The sequence below is a fragment of the Ictidomys tridecemlineatus genome, chromosome 4 (genome assembly GCF_052094955.1).
Source record: "Ictidomys tridecemlineatus isolate mIctTri1 chromosome 4, mIctTri1.hap1, whole genome shotgun sequence".
NCBI classification, from domain to species: Eukaryota; Metazoa; Chordata; class Mammalia; order Rodentia; family Sciuridae; genus Ictidomys; species Ictidomys tridecemlineatus.
In genome coordinates this window covers 91793047-91817844 of record NC_135480.1, presented here as the reverse complement: position 1 = coordinate 91817844, position 24798 = coordinate 91793047, and the positions used below count along the sequence as shown (strand labels likewise).

At 36.8% G+C, this 24798-nt stretch overlaps 1 protein-coding gene across 5 annotated transcripts in view; it reads right to left on the bottom strand.

Annotated features, from left to right (window-relative positions):
• The window catches only part of Elmod1 (ELMO domain containing 1), a 69469-nt gene that overhangs the window by 17741 nt on the left and 26930 nt on the right, over positions 1 to 24798 (bottom strand). For 3 of the 5 annotated variants that reach the window (XM_005329074.5, XM_021728954.3, XM_021728951.3), the window contains exons 3-7: positions 16842 to 16987; positions 16688 to 16716; positions 15779 to 15876; positions 11956 to 12085; positions 532 to 665 (exon numbers count right to left, since the gene is read on the bottom strand). In XM_005329074.5, the coding sequence (XP_005329131.1) occupies positions 532 to 665; positions 11956 to 12085; positions 15779 to 15876; positions 16688 to 16716; positions 16842 to 16987 (537 nt within the window). Of the gene's footprint in view, positions 1 to 531; positions 666 to 11955; positions 12086 to 15778; positions 15877 to 16687; positions 16717 to 16841; positions 16988 to 21493; positions 21516 to 21538; positions 21674 to 24798 lie in introns of those variants that run through there. The other 2 variants (XM_040285157.2, XM_078046946.1) reach the window with 2 other exon arrangements.

Here is a 24798-nt window from a genome sequence, read left to right as displayed (position 1 = left end):
TCCTACTCTTTTGCCTTACTCTTCCTTGTCTGTAGATTTCATTTTTTGAATTCAAGATACAAGAACCCCGAAAGATGCCACTCGCAGGTGGTTGGGATCTGCTGCAACACTACAGTAGCAGAGGCTGAAAATCCAGTTTCAATATGAGGGGTGAAATGACAAACAGTATAGGATTTTCATTAACATACTTCTGTCAGAAAAACAGGATTGCAAGTATTTCAAACCTTGACAATTAATGAATCTAAGTGGTCGATATAAGATGTTATAACATCTTCCTTATTTTTTGCATATGCTTAGAGTTTTCATTTTAAAAAAGTAAAAAATATATTTGACATCATTTTTAAAAATATGTGAAGTCTGCTGAAATGGAAGAAGATGCTAGTAACTTTTTAAATTTTATCAATGTGAATTACCTCTGAGAGAACTTGAGTGTTTTCTTGGACTTTTTGGAAAGTGACTTTTATAGCAGTAACTCCACTTTGTCATTTCAAAACATCACTCTAACATTCATCTATTCTTCATTTTACTTACTGCAAATTGTATAGTCCCAGAAGTCCCATTCCTCGAAAATCTGTCTTAGGATCATCACCTTGGAAACCTATTTCACACCACTGCTTAGAAATGCGAGATTCCAGTGGAGTATTAGGCTTCAAGAATTTCCATAACTGAAGACAAAAGAAAAGAGAATTTCCCTGTTGATATGCACATGTAAATATCCTTTCCTACTGGTTTAGATCATGAAAACTACATTATGAGAAAGGAATTTGCAAAGCTGAATATGTGCAAATATATTATAATTAAAGATATGACCGTCTTTCAGTTATCTGCAATAGCAGTTCTCTAAGTATGGTAAAGACTCCTTGGAAGTACCAAAGACCTTTTCAGCATAGGTAGTAAAAAATCAAAACCACTATTCCCTAATAAAAGTAAGAGGTTAGTTACCTTTTCACCCTCATCTCAGGAGTGCTCTGAAGGCAATAGAATGTGTACTTGTGTATTTTAGCATTTTAAACCTTCCTGATTTGATTTCTTAATGGAAATTAGGTAGGTGACAATCTCCCACAAAATAAAGCTCTTTGGAGTTCTCTAAAATTTTCAAGAGTATAAATGAAAACGTGAAAATTTGAAGCCATTTATTATTCAACTCCTCAGAAAACACATTTCTAACATTAAATTAAGACATTTAGCTACATTGTTAACAAAAAGAAAAGTGAAATTACTTGAGTTTCATTTATTAAGTTTTACCTCTAACAGGAGTGAGTTACGTATTATTGTCTAGCTGAACAAAGGAATACCGGTGAAGTTCATGATTAAATCTCAAAGGATATTGTCATGTTTAAGAGTTACCAAAAAGAATATCAATTAAAATCAATTATATTCTAGTGGAAAACATAAATTATAAACATTTTATACTCTTTACTGCTTACTAAACTAGTTTTATTTTTCTAAGTTTTCTATAGAAAACCAGATTTAGCACATATCATTATGAGAGAGGGAGAGGTAAAGAGAGAGATTGAGACTTACAGTTATATAAATATATAATACTTAAATTATTCTTTATTTAGAGAACAGTAATACAAAATTACCTTGCTTTACAGTGAATTGTGCCATGTTACACAGCATAAACCATACTATTCAATGACAGAAAGTATTAACAATAGAAATTTGCAGTTCGTTTTCCTTTTTTAAAAACTCATTTAAAATGGATTCATGACTTTAATCTATCATCTTCTCTATTTTTGTGTATGCTGAACATTTTTCACAATAAAAAGTTTTTTAAAAATTACATAGGTGTAGGTTGAAAGAATATTTAACGCCAGAATTTTTTGCTTATAATTGTAACTTAGTACCCATTGATCAACCTTTCCTCATCCTTCCCTCTCTTCCCCAGCCTCTAGTAGTCCCCAGTCTATTCTCAACTTATGTCAGATCAATGTTTGCAGATTCCACATATGAGTGACATCATGCAGTACTTGTCTTTCTATGTCAGGTTTGTTTACTTAACATAATGATCTCCATTTCTGTCCATGTTGTTGCTGATGACAAGATTTCATTCTTTTTTATGGCTTAACAATATTTCATTGGATATATGTCCCACACACTCTTTTATTTCTTCATCAGTTGATGGACACTTTAGTTGTTTCCACTTCTTGGCTATTGTGAATAGTCACAGTGAACATGAAAATGCAGATGTCTCTTTGACTGATTTCATTTTCTTTGGATATATACATACTAGTGGGATTGCTGGATTATATGGTGGTTCTATTTTAATTTTTTGAAGAATATCCATACGTTTTTTTCACATGGCTGTACCAAATTGCATTTCCATCAACAGAGCATAAGTATTTCCTTTTTTTCCAGGTTTATGCCAGAACTTGTGCTTTAGTCTCTTTAAAATTTTTGTTTAAAAATTCTAATCTGCTATATATGACAGTGGAATGCATTACAATTCATATAGAACACAACTTTTCATATCTCTGGTTGTATACAAAGTATATTCACACCATTTGTGTCTTTATACATGTTCTTAGGGTAATGATGTCCATCTCATTCCAACATGATTTTTACCCCCATGCCCTTTCCTTTACCCTCCTACCCCTTTGCTCTATCTAGAGTTCATCTATTCTTCCCATGCTCCCCTTCCCTACCCCACTATGAATCAACCTCGTTATATCAGAGAAAATATTTGGTATTTGTTTTTTTGGGATTGGCTAACTTCACTTAGCATTATATTCTCCAACTCCATCCATTTACCTGCAAATGCCATGATTTTATTCTCTTTTATTGCTGAATAATATTCCATTGTGTATATATACCACTTTTTTTTTATCCATTCATTTACTGAAGGGCATATAGATTGGTTCCACAATTTAGCTATTGTGAATTGTGCTGCTACAAACATTGATACAGCTGTGTCCCTGTAGTATGCTGTTTTTAAGTTCTTTGGGTATAGACTGAGAAGAGGGATAGCTGGGTCAAATGGTGGTTTCATTCCCAGTTTTTCAAGGAATCTCCATACTGCTTTCCATATTGACTGCACCAATTTGTAGCCCCATTAGCAATGTATGAGTGTGCCTTTTCCCCCACATCCTTGCCAATATTTATTGTTTGTATGCCATTCTGATAGGAGTGAGATGAAATCTTAGAGGAGTTTTGATTTGCATTTCTCTAATCACTAGAGATGATGAATATTTTTTCATGTATTTGTTGATTGATTGTATATCCTCTTCTGAGAAGTGTCTTTTCAGGTCCTTGGCCCATTTATTGATTGGGTCATTTGCTTTTTTTGGTGTTTAGCTTTTTGAGTTCTTTATATACCCTAGAGATTAGTGCTCTATCTGATATGTGAGGGGTAAATATTTGCTCCCAAAATGTAGGCTTTCTATTCACCTCACAGATTGTTTCTTTTTCTGAGAAGAAACTTTTTAGTGTGAATACATCCCATTTATTGATTCTTAATTTTAATTCTTATGCTACAGGAGTCTTATTAAGGAAATTGGGGCCTGATCCCACATGATAGAGATTAGGGCCTACTTTTTCTTCTATTAGACAAAGCGTTTCTGGTTTAATTCCTAGGTCTTTGATCCACTTTCAGTTGAATTTTGTGCATGGTGACAGATAGGGGTTTAATTTCATTTTGTTACATATGGATTTCCAGTTTTCCCAGCACCATTTGTTGGAGAAACTATCTTATCTCCAATGTATTTTTTGGTGCCTTTGTCTGATATAAGATAATTGTAATTTTGTGTGTTAGTCTCTGTGTTCTCTATTCTGTACCAGTCTATTTTGGTGCCAATACCATGCTGGTTTTGTTACTATTTCTCTGTAGTATAGTTTAAGGTCTGGTGTAGTGATGCCACCTGCTTCACCCTTCTAGCTAAGGATCGCTTTAGCTGTTCTGGGTCTCTTAGTTTTCCAGATGAATTTCATGACTGCTTTTTTTATTTCTATGAGGAATGACATTGGGATTTTGACTGGAATTGCATTAAATCTGTATAGTGCTTTTGGAAGTATGGTAATTTTGATAATATTAATTCCGCCTATCCAAGAACAAGGTAGATCTTTCCATCTTCTAAGGTCTTCTTTGATTTTTTACTTTAGTTTTCATTGTATAGGTCTTTCACCTCTTTCATTGATTCCTAAGTATTTTATTTTATTTTTTTGAGGCTATTTTAAATGGGGTAGTATTCCTCATTTCCCTTTCAGAGGATTTGTCATTGATATACAGAAATGCCTTTGATTTATGGGTGTTTTATATTTTATATCTTGCTACTTTGCTGAATTCACTTACTAGTTGTAGAAATTTTCTGGTGGAACTTTTTGGGTCTTCTAGGTATAGAATCATATCATCTGCAAATAGTGCTAATTTGAGTTCTTCTTTTCCTACCCATATCCCTTTAATTTCTTTTGTCTAATTGCTCTGGCCAGTGTTTCAAGAACTATGTTAAATAGAGTGGTGAAAGAGGGCATCTCTGTCTTGTTCCAGTTTTTAAGAGGGAATGCCTTCAATTTTTCTCCATTTAGAATGATGATGGCCTGGGGCTTAGCATAGATAGCCTTTATGATGTTGAGATATGTTCCTGTTATCCCTAGTTTTTCTAGTGTTTTGAACATGAAGGGGTGCTGTTTTTTGTTGAATGTTTTTTCTGCACCTATTGTGATGATCATATAATTCTTATCTTTAATTAATCTATTTATGTGATGAATTACATTTATTGATTTCCATATGTTGAACCAACCTTGCATCACTGGGATGAACCCCAATTGATCATGGTGCACAATCCTTTTGATATATTTTTGTATTCGATTTGCCAGAATTTTAATTGAGAATTTTAGTATGTACGTTCATTAGAGATATTGGTCTGAAGTTTTCTTTCTTTGATGTATCTTTGCCTGGTTTGGGAATCAGGGTGGTATTGATCTCATAGAATGAGTTTGGAAGTGCTGCCTCTTTTTCTATTTCCTGAAATAAATTGAAGAGTATTGGTATTAGTTTTTCTTTAAAGTTCTTGCTCTTAAAGAACTTGGCTGTGTATCTATGAGGTCTTGGGCTTTTCTTTGTTGGTAGGCTTCTGATGGCATCTTCTATTTCATTGTTTGATATTGGTCTGTTTAAATTGTGTATATCCTCCTGATTCAATTTGGGCAAATCATATGACTCAAGAAATTTGTTGAAGCCTTTGATATTTTCTATTTTATTGGAGTACAAGTTTTCAAAATAATTTCTAATTATCTTCTGTATGTCTGTAGTGTCTGTTGTGATATTTCCTTTCTCATCACATATGTTAGTGATTTGGGTTTTCTCTTTCCTTCTCTTCGTTAGCATGGCTAAAGGTCTGTCAATTTTATTTATTTTTTCAAAGAAACAACTTTTTGTTTTGTCAATTTTTTCAATTGTTTCTTTTGTTTCAATTCATTGATTTCAGCTCTAATTTTAGTTATTTCCTGTCTTCTACTGATTTTGGTGTTGATTTTTTTCTTCTTTTTCTAGGGCTTTCAGATATAATGTTAGGTCATTTATTTGTTGACTTTTCCTTCTTTAAGGAATGAACTCCATACAATGAACATTCCTCTTAGTACCGCCTCCATAGTGTTCCAGAGATTTTGATATGTTGTGTCAGTTTTCTCATTTACCTCTAAGAAAAATTTTTAATCTCCTCCTTGATATCGTTTGCAACCCATTGTTCATTCACTAGCATATTATTTAGTCTCCAGATGTTGGAGTAATTTTTATACTATTCAGACGTCCCAGTCCTCAAAATCCTAATTTATGCAAAGTACTTGGTTTCACATGTGTTGGGGATGTGAGGGTGGCAAGAATGGATGGGGAGAAGAAAAAGAGAAAGAATAAAAATATCAAAGGAAGAAACCAGGATTGTTAATTGTTTTGGTTGGAGATCAGTATTTTTCCTGCTTCCCTTTTCATCCAATAAGTAGGGTTGTCTGTTGTTAGCTGGTATCTCTGCACTCAGGATGGTGAAGGTAACCAGGGTGAGAAGGCTGGTCCTGGTGCAGGGCATCTGGAAGTGAGGTGTGGCACCTGAAGGGAGACTGTACCTCAAGGGTCTGTTTTTGTATCTGTATGACTTAAGCAACAGGTCCTATCTCCCTATCTTGCCTGAAGATTTCCAATTCCTGGTCTTTCTGTTAGTCTCCAAAATGTTGAACTCTCTCCTTCTCCCTTACTAGTTCCCAATTAAGGGACCTCTCTCACTGGGGCTCCCATGGGTGGTGCCCTGGTTGCACTGCGCACCATCCCACTGAGAGCTGTTTTGTGTTGGGGAGTTACTGTGCTGGGTTTCAGGCCGCTGGGGTGAGGGGGGAGTTGGAAACTGGGTACCTGGCCAGCTGGAGTTCCGATCTGGGAGCTGCCCCCACCAAAGATGGTGAGGAAGTTGACCCCAGATGGAGGCAGGCTGCTTCCAGCACTGCGGTGTCAGGTCAGGTGGGGGGAGCCAGGCGATGGCGTGCCATGTGTTCAGAGATGAGCTCTGTGGCATGCAGTGTTGTGGCTGTTGGTTGTCTTCAGAGCCTGTGGGATGTCCCCAGGTACAGGCAGACTACCACACACAGGGGACTATAGTAGTAGCTGCCAACTTGCAAGATGGAGGCACCTGGGGAATCCTTGGTTGATAGATAGGGGTCCACAGGGGAGTGGCAGCCGGAGTTTTTGTGGGTGGGTAGCAGCTGAGTGTCCTGCGTGGAAGTGGAGCGGAGTCTGGGATTTCTGCACTGGTGCTGAGGCAGTGATCCTGCTGAGGCACTCGGGAACTGGGTGTCAGGAGCCAGGAGTCCTGCTCCAATGCTAAGGCGCAGGGAGCACAGCACTGGTGATTTCTGCGCGGGATCAGCTGTGTAGGGGTCTTCTATCACTCTCAGAGAAGCAGTATTCCCACTAGTTGAGATCCGGGTCATGGAGTGACACAGAATGCTGCCTCCCTCTGGCCTGCCATCTTGGATTCCCCTCATTTTCTTTTATTATGGTTATTTTAGACATTAAACAAAATTACTTACTATTCATATTATTCAATATTTTATGTTAGTGCCACAATAGGTAATTTTATCCAAAGGGTGAAAGAAAAACCTTAGAATAAACTTGTCATGCCTGAAAACAAAATTCAAACATAATGTACAAAATATACTTATATAATCCAAATAAGAATTTTCCAGTGCTCTACATTCATCAAAACAAAATGTTTGAGTTTATTAGAAGACACCAAATAATGGAAGACCAGGTAATGACCTTAAGAAAAAGATCTCTTTAAAAAATTTTTTCAAGAACTGACTTGGTTACTACCATAAATGGAAGTCGGGAGGGGAGAAAACAAAACTATATGGAAATAACGTTAATTTGAATATTACTTTGAAGCAATCTCAGGGTCCTACCCAGTTTAAAAAAAAATATGTGGTTTCATCCAGTGATTGGAGTAAAATGGCAAAAGGAAGCAATTCATTTCGTAAGTAGGTTACAATCCTCATCTATTAGGTAAATGCTTAGTTTGGGAGAATTAAATTTTAAATAATAAAATGCTTTAAAAAGAAATGCCATTTTCATAGTTTATTGCTTTGCTATCAAAGGAGAAACATAGAAACTTCCTTCTCAAAGGCTGAGATTCCTCTCATCAGGGGAAATAGGGGTTTTTTTTTTGTTTTCTTTTTTTTGGTTTTTGTTTTTGTTTTTTTTAAAGAGGTGATCCAGAGGAATCCTCTTTCCTCAATTATGGAGGGGAGCCTCAGGGAGGAGAGAGCTTTAGGGAGGAGAGGATCAGCAAGGAGAAGGTCAGGGAGAAGGCTGGAAAGAAGAAAGGAAGGATATAGTCAAAGTACAAAGTGAATCACTGTTATAATGGCAGACTAGACTAGTGGCTAAAATGTCTTCTTGAATAAATTGTTAATCCTATTTGCTTTGGTGAGGGTCACTTTCTTGGAAGATGAAAGCCAGTTATGTTGAAATACTTAGATGACGTATCTCTCTATGCATTTGTATATTTCTGTAAGAAACCTTGAGCTTTTTCTCTTCTAATAGGCTCTTCCCTGAAAAAGTAAGGGTAGGTGGCAGAGCACTCTTGCAGGGTGAGCTCATTTCTTGCACTAGGAAGCCAACTTTACACTCAAACTCAGGTGATGGGCCTTTTCTATGGGGGCCCTGAGGAGTCCAGTCATCTAAGACTGCGCTACTTGGAGTTGAGTTATTACAGAACCACCTGCCAAGTGCAGGAGACCAGGGGCTAGAAACAGTGATGCTCACAGCAGATGACAAGCTACAGATGTGGAGGCTGTCCTCTGAGTCAGACTATCAGGCAGCATGGGTTGTCCTCTCTGTTGATTCCCCTTCTCTTTGAATGAAGCCCTTACACAGGCTTATTTGGACGCTTCAGGTGTCTCTCATCTGCTGCAGAACAGAAAGCATGAGGTGGTTCTTCCACCCTGGAGCCAGAGTATTCAAAGAGAAGCAGCTTTTCATGGAGGCCACCATGGGACTATCTCTTCCCATTAGTAAAGGGCTTTTTAATTCTGGCTTGTATGTTTTCTAGTACATGCATGAATCCACCTAAATTTCTGCCTTTATTCTTAACTTGGTAGAAAACTTTAAATAGAAACACATCTGCTTGAATAATTCATAAGGGCAGTGGTGTATGAATATAACAATATTATTCAATTTAATTCCAGTCTGTGTTCAAATGATCATAAAATCTAGAATTTTTGTACTTAAGGACTCTAAGTAGCAACATTGATAATTCTTACCTGTTCTTATAAAGCAAAGCACTTAAACAATGTGGCAATATATTATCTGAGCTTATAAATCAAGGGGTCACCAAACTTTGGAAAGAACCAGCTGGTAGAGATTTGGGGCTTTGTGATTCATATGATCTCTGTAACAACTATTTAACTTTGCCTTTGTAGTAGGGTGGCAGGCAGATACTATATTAAAACAAATGCATGTGGCTTTGCTCCAATAAAACATTACTTATAAGCATGGATGGAAATACAAACTTAGCCACAGACCTTGGATTGCTGGCTTTTGCTCTGAATAATTTTGTGAAGTAGGTAGCAAGGGTATTCTTATCCATCTTGAAGATAAAGAAGCCAAACTTTGGGCCATTAAACACAAGCCATGGGTCAGCCCCCAGGAAACAAAAATGGATAAAACATGGTTTCTCTCCCCAAGGACTAGTCCAGTACTACAGTTAACAACCCTTCCTAAACATGTGAGTTTGCACAGTCACTCAGCATTCAGCCTCAGTTTCCTCATCTGAAAAATGGGAAAAGTACCAGTTATATCAACAAAGCTTGTTGTGACAACTAAGTAAAAATGCTATAATATTAGGCTGAGGATATATCTCAGTTGGTGGAGTGCCTGCCTTGCATACACAAGGCTCTAAGTTCAATCCCCAGCATCTCCTCCAAAAAATTTGGTCCACACCAAACACTCAATAAATGTTTTATTTTCACTGCATAAATATCCCACTCCTATGTTTGCTTAGAGAGCTAGAAAAGGTCTCCAAATTTGGGGAATGAGGATTTAAAAAACAAGCTGGCTTCTGCTGTGAGAATAATGGGTAGCAGAGGGAACAGCATGAACAAGTTCATTGGCATATGGGATGGCACGTCCCATTCTAGGTCATGGTGACTGACAGAGCATGGCAGAAATGCACTGTCTGTAGTGGAGATGCATAAGATGTCGCTAAGGAAAATATAGTGAAAAGGGGCCAAATGCCAGGCTAAGGTTACATGGGCTTTCCACTATAAGACATGGGAAACCAGAAGGGTCGATGTAGGTAATTATATGGCTAGATCTGTATTTTAGAAAAATCCCTCCAGCAGTATTTTAGAAGATGGAAGGGAAGAATATAATGGTTAGTGACATAATTAAAAGGCTATAACACCCCACTTGGAGATGATGGCTAGAATAAGACAGCAGGAATAGAAGACACTTGAGAGATATTTGGGGATGCTCTATGGAAAAGACTGGGGTATTTTTGTAGATGCAGAATGTATCCCAATTAGCCTGCAAGTCATTGAAAGGCAGAAAAGAAGCCTTTCCTCAAAGTGCCTAACTCAGTGCTGGACATCACTGCTTTATCATTTATTAAATTTGTGGATTAGAACCTAGGCTAAAACACTTACAGTTTTCTCATCCCCAAAATAAAGATAACAATCATTCTACTGCTTACCTAGCTGTAACAACCAAATTAACACATACATAATAAAATTATAACCACTGATAAAAGTCATGTCATAAAAATTCTTGACATGAACTAGAATACCTCAAACATTCACCTTTATTTGTTAAAAACCTTCTAGATGTGAGCCCACATGCAATAGATCAGCTAAAGATGCTGCACAGCAGGCACCTACACCAGAATTTATTAATTCTGAGGCTGTCTTAGCCTTTTTAATGTATTGTTCAGGCACTTGTGACCAGTCTGCTAATTATACCACCTCTTCTTTTTACTTTAATTCACCTGTTAATTCTCACTGTTAGATCCTTTCTTTGAACTTGACTACCTGAATCCGAAAATGGTCAGGGAAAAGAAGGCAAAGAAATAAGATGGAATTCATCCAGTGAGTCAGCTAAAATTAAGCAGCAAAAAAAAAAAAAAAAAAAAAGGAAGAAGAAAAACCATTGCCAAGAGTGAGATTTCCTCAATTTTTAATGATTCACATTAGATACTACACTAATTAGTAAAGACAAATGTGTCATTTGCTTAAGTACTTATAGACACAAAAACATACGCTCCTTCACACAAAACACAACAGAATACATTTTTAAAATTATGTCTTCTATTGACATTTTTCAGTAAAGCAAAATTAAGGCAGCTAAACAATGCTTCCTTCCAATTTTGTTACTATAGTTTATAATTCTAGGAAGAGGCAAAGAAGCACCCTAATTCTTAAAATCATCTATTTTCAGAAGTGAATATACCAAACATTTCAGATAACTAGTTCTAAAGGTTGGTCTGAAACCTATCCTTTGGTCTTAATTTCTTTAACTAAGAATTCATTTTTGTTAATGGTTCTGGGGATTTAACCCAGGAGCATTCTACATGACCTTACCAAGTTGCCCAGGCTGCCTGCTAACTTGTGAACCTTCTGCCTTATTCTCCCAGGGAAAAAAAAAATGTGTGTGTGTGTGTGTGTGTGTGTGTGTGTGTGTGTGTGTGAGTGTGTGTGTGTGTGTGTATAAAAGGTATAATATCTATAATATATATAGGTATACATCACCATGCCCAGCAAAAATTCAGCGTGTTGTGGGAAAGTTTTATTAATGTTTCATAATGCACCATTGGGGGATGAATTTTAGTGGTAGAGTGCTTTTCTAGTATGTTGAGGCCTTGGGGTCAATCCCCAGTAACAGAACAAAACAATACATTATGAGATCCTCTAAGATTTTTAAGGTTTTCTTTGACAGCCAGGAATAGTTATTACTCCATATTATTTTCCAACAGTTTTAATATGCCAAATATAAACCTTTACCTCCTCTTTGAACACTCTCCAAGTCACATGAATAAATAATCAGCATTAAGATCTTGGGTAATTTCCCCAGAGAGCTGTTGCTGAAGTAGAAATCAACTTCATCTTGTTTGATGTGTATTAAAAGTCATAAGTGAAAATCTCAGGACACTCTTTGATAAATGTTATTTCTCCTATTGACTTTCAACACACGTGAAACAATCTAAACTTGAGCCAAACATGAGAGCTACAGAAATCACCTCTAATGCTTTCTCAGATTACAAAGTAAACTGGCTTTAAAGTCAACTTCTCATATGACTTTTCTGACAGGAAATTTACCTCCAACCTCTGACCCAGAAAGAGAACTCGGTCTTACCAGCCAGTCACTGTGCCCATGTCTTACTCATCCCCATATCCCCAAAGCCCAGAGTAATACGAAGCACATAACAGGTGCTTGGCCAACGTTAGCTGACTTACGTGATAGTGTATTCAAAGACTAACCTTCAAAAGCATTTCTTCATGTTGGGGATTATCAGAATCATAAGGTTCCCTGCGAAGTTTTTCCACATCTGCGATAAGGTTTCTGTAACCAACGATTTGAAGAAGGCAAGCCTGAAGAGAGATTCCCAACCTAAGGTGTTCAAAAAGAGAGGAAACACCCGTGAGGAAGAAATCAGACACATACTTTGGCTTTTGCTCACATGACATATACATAATAGAACTTTTCATGTAAATAGAATATTCAGGAAATTGTTCAGATATAACCTATTTAATAGAAGCACAGTATTTACTGAAACTTCACACACAGGCTAAAATTTGGCTAAATATGGCTAAAATTTGTCTCCCATTCTGACTTTTTCTTAAGCTACACTATGACAGTTTGGCTTAAATACAAGGGCACTCTTAATGAAGGTGACTTGAAAGTATGTAGAAAATATAGGTAATGATAATGTAGATAATAGTGGGTTCTTAGGGATCATGTAGACCCCTAGGTGAGTACATCAAAATCATTTGAGAAGGATGTATATGAAAGGGTGAGGGAAAAGGTTAAGGGGGAGAGAAGAGTGAGAGAGTGCGAGAGCGCCCCCTACAGGGGCTTTGGGGGCAAGAAAATTTCAAAATGAAACAGAAGGAAACAACCCTAGCACCACTGCTATCTCTGGGGAGTATACCCAACAGATGAGCCAGTGACAAGAGAAGTCACAGCTTTACAAGATTTCCCAGCACATTCAAACCACTCTTCTTGTCTGAACACACAATCTGCTTTGCTTATTATCAAGTAGTTCAAATTCTGTCCTCTGAGCAGATTCATTTCTACCATTCCCTTGCTCTGCCTTCTTATTTTCAAATAGTTTCTTCTAATCTCATTTCCAGGACTCAAAACAATTCTCTATTCCTTCAATGTTCTCTCATGGGACATGGTTTTTAGATGCCCTGTCATCTTGCTGAGCCTGCTCAGAATGAACACTACTTGGTTAACAGTTCCCTTGAGCCATATCACTGAAACAGGAGGCAATCTGGCCACACACAGAGGACCATCACTTCCACCCATCAGAGCACCCTTTCCCTTTCCTACAACATAGGAGGTAAAACAGGATCTTTCTAAGCAGTCACATAATATTATAAGTTTCATTAAACAGGTGACTGACTAAGCACCAAGATCTGTTAGACATAAAAATACCATCATATAAATGATCCTCCTATGCAGCCTGTTCTCATTTGTGACATTTTAAAATCTAAAGGTAATACTTCACATTTATTTGTTATTTTTTCTTTCTTTCTTTTTTTTTTTTTTAACTGGAGATTGAACCCAGGGGCACTTTATCACTAAGTCATATCCTGAACACTTTTTTAGTATTTTATTTAGAGACAGGGTCTAAACTGAGTTGCTTAGGGCCTCACTAAATTGCTGAGGCTGGTTTAGAACTTTTGATCCTCCTGCCTCAGCCTCCTGAGCTGCTGGGATTACAGGGGTCCACTACCACTGTTGACTTCTTTATTTATTCTTTCTAAATTCTTTTTTATTTTTATTTCTTTCTAAATATTTTTTTAGTTGCAGATGGACACAATACCTGTATTTTATTTGTTTGTTTATTTATTTTATGTGGTGCTGGGGATTGAACCCAGTGCCTCACGCATGAGCCACATCCTCAGACCCTTCTTTCTAAATTCTTTAGTCATGTATTTTTTTTGTGGTTCAAAAATGACTGAACGTTGGTAATTTAATCTGATGCTGTCCAATATATTCTTGCTCCTACTTTATTCAATCTGAACATTTTTGTCATAATAGAGGTGGTCATTTTAATCAAAATGATGGTGACATCACCATCATCATCATTTCGGGGGGGGGTAAATGAGATGCATAGAGTTAAATCTAAAATTGGGGCAAAAGGTCTACTTCAAATATAGAGGGTAATGTTAGAAAATCCAGGAACACTAATCTCAAAATTATGTGTTCAATTAAATGGCCTTCATCATGGCACTTGTTACCATACTAACAAAAACTAAAAAAAAAAAAAAAAAATCAAATCCTTGGGCACTTTACCCCTGAACTGTACCTCAAGATCCTCAAGATATTTATATTTTTAATTTTGAGATGGCCTCACTAAATTGCTGAGGCTGGCCTTAAACTTGCAATCCTCCTGCCTCAATCTCCAGAGTCACTGGGACTTCTGGCCAATGATAAATTACCTGTCAAGATATTTAAATTTAGGAAAGGACACAGTAGCATTAGTCATTCAGAAAATCAGTGTAGGACTGAGAAGAGAGTTGCTTTTGAGGGAGAGAAGAGAATGAAAGAGGCAGGAACAAGGTTAGTTAATTTTTTTTTGTAGTAATTTTTAGTACCACTGTGAGCAGCACTTAAAAGAACATAATTAAAACAAAGTGCGATTAACAGTAGTAAATCTTTGTGATTTAAAAATGTTTTCCCCAACTCTAACCATGTATTTCTTTATTGGCTTGGAAAAATATTTAATTTTTTTTATATCTGGCTCTGTTAATCATAGTACAGGAGAAAAGAAAAGGTTCTGGAAACCACATTGAGATATGAAAACAAACAATGAGACAAACCCTAATGAAAAATGCCTAATGCCTATTCCTTTTTCTAAGGGACATGAAAAGAACAGATACAAAGAATGTTTTCCAATGTAACTTATGTAACTTTCACAGGACAGATAAAGAAAAGACTTGCTAGTCAATGTAATCCAACCTCTAAATATGATTAGAGGACTAATATATCCTTTATGCCCAGTTGTAGTCTTCAATTTTTGGTTCAATCTAATTTAGAATGAACTGCCTTTTTATCACCTTCCCAAAGGAATAAAATACATGGCAGAAGGCTTAAAATACATTTATTGCCCAATTAAGTCAACCTTAATGGCCGAATAAGGGAATGGCAGATAATAAGATGAAGTGGCTACAGAAGAATGCTACGGAGAACAGGTAGAAATGGAATTTTTGTGATGAGCCCCTGGACAGCTAGTATCTAGAATCCTTACAAGAGGTGGACCTGTGCCAAGCACACTCCGACACTCCCTTCAACTCCACTGGTAATTAAAAGCCTTTCCCGGAGGTAACATCTAAAGTTCTCATGTACATAGATCTAAAAGACAGTTTGATTGTTACCCACCTAAAACTGTCTCTAAATATATCTGAATTTGAAATTTATTCTAACCAATGTCCTAAGCCCCAAATTTTACTGAAAAATTGCTGTTCCCCGTGGAAAATATAAAACTAATTTTAAATGTCACGAACACTGCCAAATGCATTTTAATACTTCCAAGATGAGAGGAATAAATTATAAAGTTCTGAAGTCTTCATACAAAAACCATCTCTTCCGCCCACACATGCCTGTCTTCTTGACGAGCAGGTAGGAACTGTCTCCAAGAATATCAGCCTGTTGTGAAGGAATATTCATGAGGGACCTTAAGGAATATTCTAGCAGAATCAGTTTAGGTATAGTTATGATTTGAATGTTTACTGTTAATGTAAAACAGGCATTGAATAGATCAGATGTCAATGAATGGGATTCCTTTGTCTCACAGTCCCACGCCAGGAGTATCCCCCACCCCATTCTCATATTCATTGTGTCTCAGAAGCTAAGCATACACCATAACTGAACTGTCAAGTTCCTGCCAGTTACAAACATGAAAAGGCACCTTTTTTTTTTTCCTTTATTTTCATCTGAAAGTTGACACACTGCAGATGATTACTTTAGGATGAGAGGGAAGGACAGGGGAGTGGGAGAGAGGGAAGAAGAGAGAAAAACAGGAGGCCACATGATTCGTGTTCCAATTTTCTAACATACGAAACATATTCTTACTGTGGATTTATGTCGGGATTAATTTTTTTCAGTTCCATGATGTCGTCTATAGTTTTTTCAATGGCATCAGGGTGAACACTCACTGAAGTCTGCAACAGCTAGAAAAGACACTTTGATCAGTTCCCTTTTGGTTAATGGCAATGGCTTGAACAGGGTCTACTGGGATAAAGGCTTCAAGTGCTAGTTCAAGCTTTTGTATGAAGGTGTAAGCTAAAAGCAAATACTGATTTAACCTATTTGAATTATAACAAATTTTAACTTTTCATGATAAGGTTAGTGCCATTTTCCTGAAAAAGGTAATTGACGTAAAGCAGAAATATATAAGACTTTTGTTTTGTTTTTACTATTGTCATCAGTTTCAATGTTGTATTTTCTTTTCCTCCCTCGATAAAGTCCCCACTGTTAATGGGCATTCTATGAGTAAACAGGGAAGAACATGGGAAGAAGTTCTTAAGGATGCAAAAATTAAATATTAAGATAAAATAACCAAAAAACTTGAAAAAAAGCTTTTTTTTTTTCTGTTATGTGGATGCTCAACTATGTGCCATAAAGGCTAATGAAGTGACTTCTTTGATTTTACTGGGAGACCTTAAGGTTAGTATAAAGTTAAATCATTTGAATAGTGAGGAAATCCTAGAGAGTTAATATTGTTCCTATATTCAAGAAATATTTCACAATGTGAGAAGACATATAAAAAAGGGTTCATTCAGCAATGAAACTATAAGTGCCTCACAACTCTGCCTAGAAATTCAAATGTAGAAAGTACAGTGGTTTGTGATGGGCAAATGATTCTTTCTTTTTAACTTGCATTAGTTTTCAATCAATTGTATAATTTTGTTTCTTAAAATTTTTACTTTTTATGATAAGCCTCCTACGCACAGTTGTTGAAAAATAAACAATTTTACTTACCTTACTTTTAGAATCCCTCAGTGATGTTTCTGTTAAAAAAATAACAAAAAGTCACTCAAAAATCACCCTTTACAAAAGGCTTAAAATTACTATAACAAAATTAACATTGTGTCCTCACTCCCGTCAACTCTGCATTTTTCTTTTTTCGGCTTACCAATCTTCATGGTTCTAGAAGCTCCAGGTTTGGTATTGTAACAGATCCGTTGCAGTTCACATCTTCCAGTTAGCTTCCTCATTACAAACTTCAGGCAGCGCCACAAAAACTTACAGTAAAAATACAGGCACACCTGGATCAACATTCTGTAAAAAACAAAAGAGGGCACCCTTCCAACAGAACTCTGGAAGACAACAGAAAGCAGCCACCACCAGCAAGAAAAGCAGCCCACAAGAAAATCAGCAATTAGATGTAGGGGTTTGCAAGTGTACATCTGTGACTTTATTTGCAGGAGCTACACTTTCTGTATGAAACTCCAGAATCCCCCTTTCTAGAAAGTTTGATATTCCAACAAACTGAGGATGAAGCATTGGAATACTTTGTCCCTCCCTCTGCCTAAAATGTTTTGGAAATAACTAAGTGCCTTGCAAACAGAATTCTTCAATATTTCTGTGCTAATGCTGTATCTAATGTTAGAGCGGGGGAAGAAAGTCTTTGCCTTTCCCTTGAGTGAACAGCCTCTCAGCTCACCCTTGTTCTTTTCTAGCCCTTCCTCATGGCAGTTATTTATTTAGCCACTACCTGTATTTGTTTCTTCCCCCACTTTCATTCTTTCTTCCTTCATCCTGTTGTCCATTAGGCACTGCTGTCCTCCCTGAAGACTTGGCTGTGTGGCCACCTTTTTCTGCCAACCAATCCCAGCATTCCTTGCACTTGTAGGAAGATTTCCCTATCAAGTCACTGAATGAGCACTGCTGACCTTCAATTCTCTTCAGAAGTGACAACATTCCTTGATTAAACTTTTCAGAAACTATTAAAAAAAAAAGTCTGTTCTTGGCTCTTATTATGTGAATTTGTCTTTTATGCTGACTTTTCGTTTTAAAAATGTAAGCGCCAACTACTTTATGGAGACTACTGGTTCCAGAGCCTCAAGTGACTCAAAGTTTTAGAAATAAAGAGGGCTTGTCACTCAGGACCTTACATTCAACCCATCTTCTCTTTATACTATTCATTCCTGGGAGGCAGAAATATTTCTATTACTTCCTGTCAGTGTCATTTCTAAAAGATTTTTTTTTCCTCAAATGCTCACTGAATTCTACCTTCAATCACTGCCCTGCCTGGGTTCTGAAATAAAGTGATCCAAGGCCATTTAGATTAGTTAGAATAGTGAATTAATAGCCTTGACAATGTGATCCATCCCCCCCCAAATGAACCAATTCCTTGGTTGCTCAAATTGTTCTGGTTCCAATATCTTTAATAGCCTGGTGTTAAAAATAAAAATTCCAACAGTCTTATTTGTACAAAAGCACAGGGTCTATATCTTAAAGTGAATGCAAAGAAATATATGACCAAGCTGATACATTAAGATAACAATGCAGGCAATAACAGTGTCCTAGAATGTCTAATAACATGAAAATGTGCAGGATATGTTTTTCAAGTAAAAAAAAGTTACAAAAAGATATGTATAGAATGATTTCTTTCTTTAAAAAGCAAAACAAAAAAGTTTTAATAGTGATATATAAATACAGGGGGAGAGAAGGATAGGATACCCATCAAAACTGTTAACAGTGGTATCACTGGGTAATGGTATTCTCAGTAATTTTTATTCCCTTTTTTTGATTAAGTATATTTTCTTTTTTATATAACATATATATTATTTTATTGAAGAAAAAAATGAAAGTTATAACAAAATTTAGAATGCATAAAATGATCACCCAACACCATTACAATAGTACATATGAAATTTCTATGTGTAGTCAGTTACTATAAAATCAGTTGAATTCTGCTCAGACAAAAAATGAATTTACTATGTTATAAAGCCTAACATTCAACTTCTCAAGTCAAATATGTTTTAAGATCTGTTAGGATTTAGGTTAACAGCTTAAAAAAAAAGTAACACTAAAAATAAATTTCGTGGAACATTTTAATTAGACAAGTGAGAAGATTTATAAAATCTCAACTTGTTCTCTTGGAAAATGTTCTTCATTTTTCAACTATTGGATAGCTATGCCAGAAAAAAAGATTGAGCAGTGTCTTTGTTAACTGGTCCCCTGCCAAATGACAATGATATTAATTACTAGGAGACATTATTCCTATTATTAAGTCAGGGATAAAAGCTTTCCACGATTATCTCTTTCATATGCAATTTTCAATAAAGTCAGCCTCACACATGAGCCAGAAATCAAATGAAGCCATGTTTCAAGTCTGTGGATTAGAACTCTGGCACAGGTGGGATCACACGATCATCCGGTTATTGTAGTACTAATTCTTCCCAGAGGAAAGGGTCCTGACAATTGTTTATGGAGCGCTACATGGATCCTAAATGTCCCTCAAAGGCCCATATGTTAAAGGTTTGTTTCTCAGGGTGTCACTATTGGAAGGTGGTGGAAACCTTTCAGATGTGGGGCCTACACATGAAGGGGCTGTGGAACTCTGGCCCTCTCTTCATTCTTTTTTGCTTCCTGATCAAGAAGGTGAGTGGTTTTTCTGTCAGGTGCTTCCACCATGATATGTTGCCTTGCTACAGGCCAAAAGCCATAGGGCCAAGCAGTCATGAACTAGAACCTCCAAAAATGCCTCAGGTACTTGCTGTCGTAAGGAAAAGTTGACAAACACACAGAACATGTTTGTATTCATCCTACTTAGGATACAAGGCACAAACTATTTTATAGTTTAAATTAAGCTATAGAAAAATTTCCCCCACGATCATTATATCAGATCTATGCAAAGATGTGGCTTGAGGCTTAGAAGGGTCATTCTCGGTGGCAGGAAGTGCCTATAAGTAGAATGACCTATAATTTCTCCCACTGACCTCCTTGTGTATGGGAAGAAAATTCCTGTATTGCTGTTTTTGCATCAATACAGTTTGACATGAAGAGGGAAACAAATTCTGTTGGATTTTATCTTTTTCTGTTTTAACTCCTCTGAGGATGTTCATACCATGAGATGGGAAAAGTGGTGCAACCCAGTAGAAATCCAGTCAGGGTTAAGAATGCAGCATCATTTCTGAGGGTTCAAACACTCTGTGAAAAGTATGACATCCTCTCCCATAACCACATAAACATTACAAATCATGGAAGAAAAAAATGCCCATTTTATTGATGCAATGACATTTATATACTGTTACCCTTTTGTAACTTCTAGGCCAGCAGTCCTGATAATGCTATTTATTATCCAAGATATATTTAAATTTTTTTCTTTATTTTTCTAATGGGCCAGCATGCCCACACATATTTCATTAAAAGAATGGCTTGCCTTGCTGGGCATTGTAGTTTTTTGTTTGTTAAGTACTATACTTTTTCAATTCAGATAATTAGATTAATGTTTTGACAGACATAATTTCTTTTGCATTTAGGTCATAAGCCTGGTCCAGGAAAGACATGGTCAGAGATGGAAACACCAGAGTCATCTTTTATGTATTTTTGATGACAGAAACAATACTCAATTGACTCCCTCATGAAAGGACGAGATGAGCAAATTTGCCATATGCACAACTCAGGATATTGATGCTCACCTACACTGCCAGGAGCTCGCTTCTTAAATTATTTGAACCTATTTGGCTCCCTAAGTCATAAAGTTCACAGGAAAATTGTTACAGATTGAAAGCAGAACAATAAGAACAATTAAGTATTGAAAGACTGATAAGTTGGTTTGGTTAGTTTACCCTGAAAAGGAAGAATCTAAGAAGTAGAGTTGCAAATGCTCTTGACTAGTTGGTGTTGGAAGGAAAGAAGGAGGGAAGGGAAGAAGGAAGAAAGGGAGGAACAGAGGGAGGAAAGAGAAGAGGATGGGGGGAAGAAAAGACACATCTCTTTGGAAGTTTCGGATTCACTGTACCCTTTCCTCCCCCTAATTTCCTTTGTTTTACATCCTGATCTTTCTGACTGTGTTCTCCCAGAGGAGGCTTTTCAAATAGACCTTGAGACAGACCTCCTTGGCTTTCACTTGCACAGACTCTCACCCTGTCCTGTTCCACATCCTCTCCACCTCGGCTCTGCTCCTTTCTCCTCCCAGCCTGAATCAGCAGATCAACAAAGCTGAGTTTTAACTGGGGCAACTTTCGCTCTTTTTTTCTTCACAATTCTAGTCTAAGTGTTTTTAGTTCTGTTGGAGGTTTTCCACTCACTGCTGATAAGGTTAATTGTTAGGTTTCATATGAACAACAATTACACCCGCAAGTCTAGAAGGAGAAAATACTGACCACCACTTCATATTTCTAATCACTACATGCATAGGCAGTGTCTCTTCTACATCTGTTTCTGCTTTTTTAATCACAGCTTTTTGACAGTGTTCCAAAAAGAGTTGCTGCAGCTTCCTGAGATGAATACCACACTTAAGCACTGGGAGAATTTGATTCAATAATAATAGCTACTACATGTCCCATTTCCAATATTTTCTGTTACTGCCGTTTATTAATATGCTACAGAGTGAAGTTTATGGCTGAATTCACACCAGCCTTTTTCCAGAAAGCAATTAGGATCACGATTATTATTTAACATCCATTCTCTAGCTTGAAGCAGAATAGCCACCCAAAGTAAATTATTTAAAATGGATCATATCTCTGCCACCAAATAAAAGCGACCTCCTGTCTTGTGCTGCTTTATTAACAGAATCCATTCATCAGGGATGGGTCTGGAAAACAGGACATTCACCTAGAACCATGAGGCTCCTTGCCTGAGGGTGAGGGGAGTGGGTACCTGTAGTGCAAACTACTCCATCATCTTAAATTTGTGATTCAGATGTCTTCTTTTGGAAAAATAAGAGAAAAGTGGCTTATTTTGAACAATTTCAATGAATGTGCTAATGAAAGTCAATTCTTGCTTGAAGAAATCCTGTAATAAATAAGAAGTATACTATTGGTGAGAAAGGAGACATACAAAAAGAAAAAAGAAAAAGAAAAGATCACATTTCTTAGCTCAAATCAGTTTCCCAAATGAAACACTTTTCATCTAAATTGCCAAAAAAAGAAGAGCAAGGTTCTCAATGTTTCCAGAATTAAATACACTTTCAAAAATGACTTTTTAAAAAAAATTTTAGTTACTCCATTGAAGTTCCTTATTAGGGATACTGGCAATTGTTAGGAAATTAATGTATCAAAAAGTGTTTGGCCTACTAAATGGAGCCATCTCTAGAAAGAGCTCTCGACTGGGAAGAGATGCTTCAGAGAACTGGACACATGAACTGGAAATGTAAAATTCCATAGAGAAACATCTAAGAGCCGCCAAGTCAACAAACATTTCCCTCCCATAGAACAGGGCTGAGGCACCAAGACCCTGTGCCCAGGTATATTGAAGTCCCAAAGTCTTTCCCATCCTTCTTTATCTACAGAGATCACACTGCCTTCTGATAAGCAAAAATTAAGGGAGTTGAAGGATAAATATCTATCATAGACCAATATTATTCCAATTCTATTGCTATAGCAAAGGGCACTATCTTTACATTCCTGGGAAATTTTATCTGTGGGCATGGAGAGCAACAGTGGATTGTGGGATAATTAAAATAATAAGTTAATGATTTATCTTTTTCCGCTCAAGGAAAAGGAGACACAGAATAATAAATTTAATCTATTAATGACATTATTATTCAAATTAAAAATCTAATGCTTGGATACATGTATTTTATAAGATTTGTTTTTAAAAATCAGATTTTTTTTCCTTTTTGGATAATATATGTAAGGGAAAGCAGCAAACACATTATACTTTCACATTTATAAAGTATTTAAGTACAATCTCAAATGTACACTTTTATTGGTAAATAAAAAATATTTTAAAAACAACCAAAATTAAATACATATGTAAATAAAGGGTTGTCACCAAAGAGTAACATTAATCCTTCATCATCCATTATAGGCCTCAAAATAAGGGATAAGGGGAATAGCCCTGTTATTATTATAGATTTTCTACTTAATTAAAAAAATTTAAACCACCAGCTTAGAGGAAATTAAGTTAATTTCTGTCTTAAAGACCTAAGGAAGTTGAAGGAAAGTGATTATGAATAAATTGAGGAGAAGCTGAAAGAAGGTAACTGGAAGGTAGTTTACTTATTCCTTCACGGAATGGAAAAAAAAATCCAAAATGAAACTGGCAATGACATATAGAAGAAAAAAAAAAGCAGGCACTATGGCAGTTGGAAAAAGGGAACAAGAGCCAAGGACCTAATTTTACTTCAAGTCATGTGATGCTGCCTTAAAGGAAAATGACAAGAAAAGCTGATGATTTGAGAGAGAGGAGGTGAAGTACCCTCCACTGAGACTGGACAGGAAGGTAAACTCTGGATTGTCCTGCAAGGAGGACCCTCCTGGAAAATCAGCATGCCTTCTCACTTCAGAACAAGAGGGAAATTGTAGATACATGAATGAAATTCAAAGCAGCATTTATTGAGTGCCATGGCTTTCAATGATCTTGTTAATGCTCTGCAGGAGGGGCTTAATAAACAGTTACATGGCCAAAGAGTTGCCCCTGAAAAACTGAGGGAAAGCAAAGGGCAGAAGAACTGGGATGTAGACGACAGAGCTCTAACAGCATCCCTGGCATCAGCTCGGTGGCAATAAGCAGGCTCTGGGGAGGCCACCTGCAGTAAATTGCCTAGAAAGAGATTTAGGTGAATGGATTTTAATGAGTGTGAAAACAGTTTTTGTTTTGCTGCAGGGAAAATAATTTGAAGTATATATGTGTATGCATATGTGTATATTTGTGTGCATGTCTATATAAATGTATATACACATAGTTTGTGGGGGTGTATAAATGTGTGTTCTATATGCACACATATAAATATAGTACATACATGTGTATATTTGTCCTAAATGAGAAAACTAACTAGTGGAAACACAGTCTACAGTGACAGACGAACTTGAGTGCACAGGCCAAAAACTTTGCCCTTTTCAGGATTCAGCTTTTACATCTCATAAACTCAGTCAATGTCTCAAGCAATGCTAATCAAAATCTGGGGCAGCTGCACAGGCATAATATGCCTTCTGCACTTCAAAAGCAGTGGTGCTGAACAGAAAGTATGACTAGACAGTCTAGAAATCACACTTCAGATATAGTCCCCACTTGCCACTATTGAGCTATGTGACTTTGGACAAGCTACTTTGTTTCTCTGGTGAGTTGCAGGGATTGGAATCGATTTCCGGCTCTAAGAGAAGGCTAGATGTGTTGAAACAGAAAAAAGATTTTTGTCTGACTCTCCCTTCTCTTGATGAAATTTTTACCACTTTGAAATCGGGGTAAAAATGCTACCATACTTCAGGGCTATTTTATTCTGGTTGCTAAGGTATCTAAGAACTTGAACTCTGCAATGTTTTCTACTCAAGTCTATACAGAGTCTACATCCCACAAACCTGGACCATTTGTGCTTTGGCACTTAGTCATACTTTCTTTGCTTTGTTCACAGTATCTTTACCTCCCATGCCCTCTATCCTTATTTTAAAATATTAAAGTTCTAAGGGGCCGTGCATGTAGCTCCCTGGTGGCCCTGGGTTTCATCCTCAGCACACACACACAAAAAAAGTCTTAATCCTCTTTATCCCTCAATGAAACCTCTACATGGACATTCCTTCACAAAATGCCTGTAACCTGCCATGGATCACACTATGCTTTATGTCTTAGTTTTGAATGTGTACACTTCATCTCCTTATCAGACAGTGTGTTACTTTGGAGCAGAGACCATCTCATATTCATCTTTGTATCACCCACAAAGACTCCCAGTGGGCACACAGCAAGAGAGTAACATGAAGCACAATGAGAAACAGGCCTGTGTTCAAATATCTTGTGCCTTTGAGCAAGTTACTTAATTTTGCTATGCTTCCTTGTCTTGCTCTGTAAAATGGGCTAGTAAGTCCTATTTAATTACGATTTCTATGAAGAGAAAATAAAAGTAGCATAATACTGGCATTATTAGCAGCAAATGCTTACTGAGTGAATCAGAGGACCAAGATATTAGTCGAGTGTGAATGACT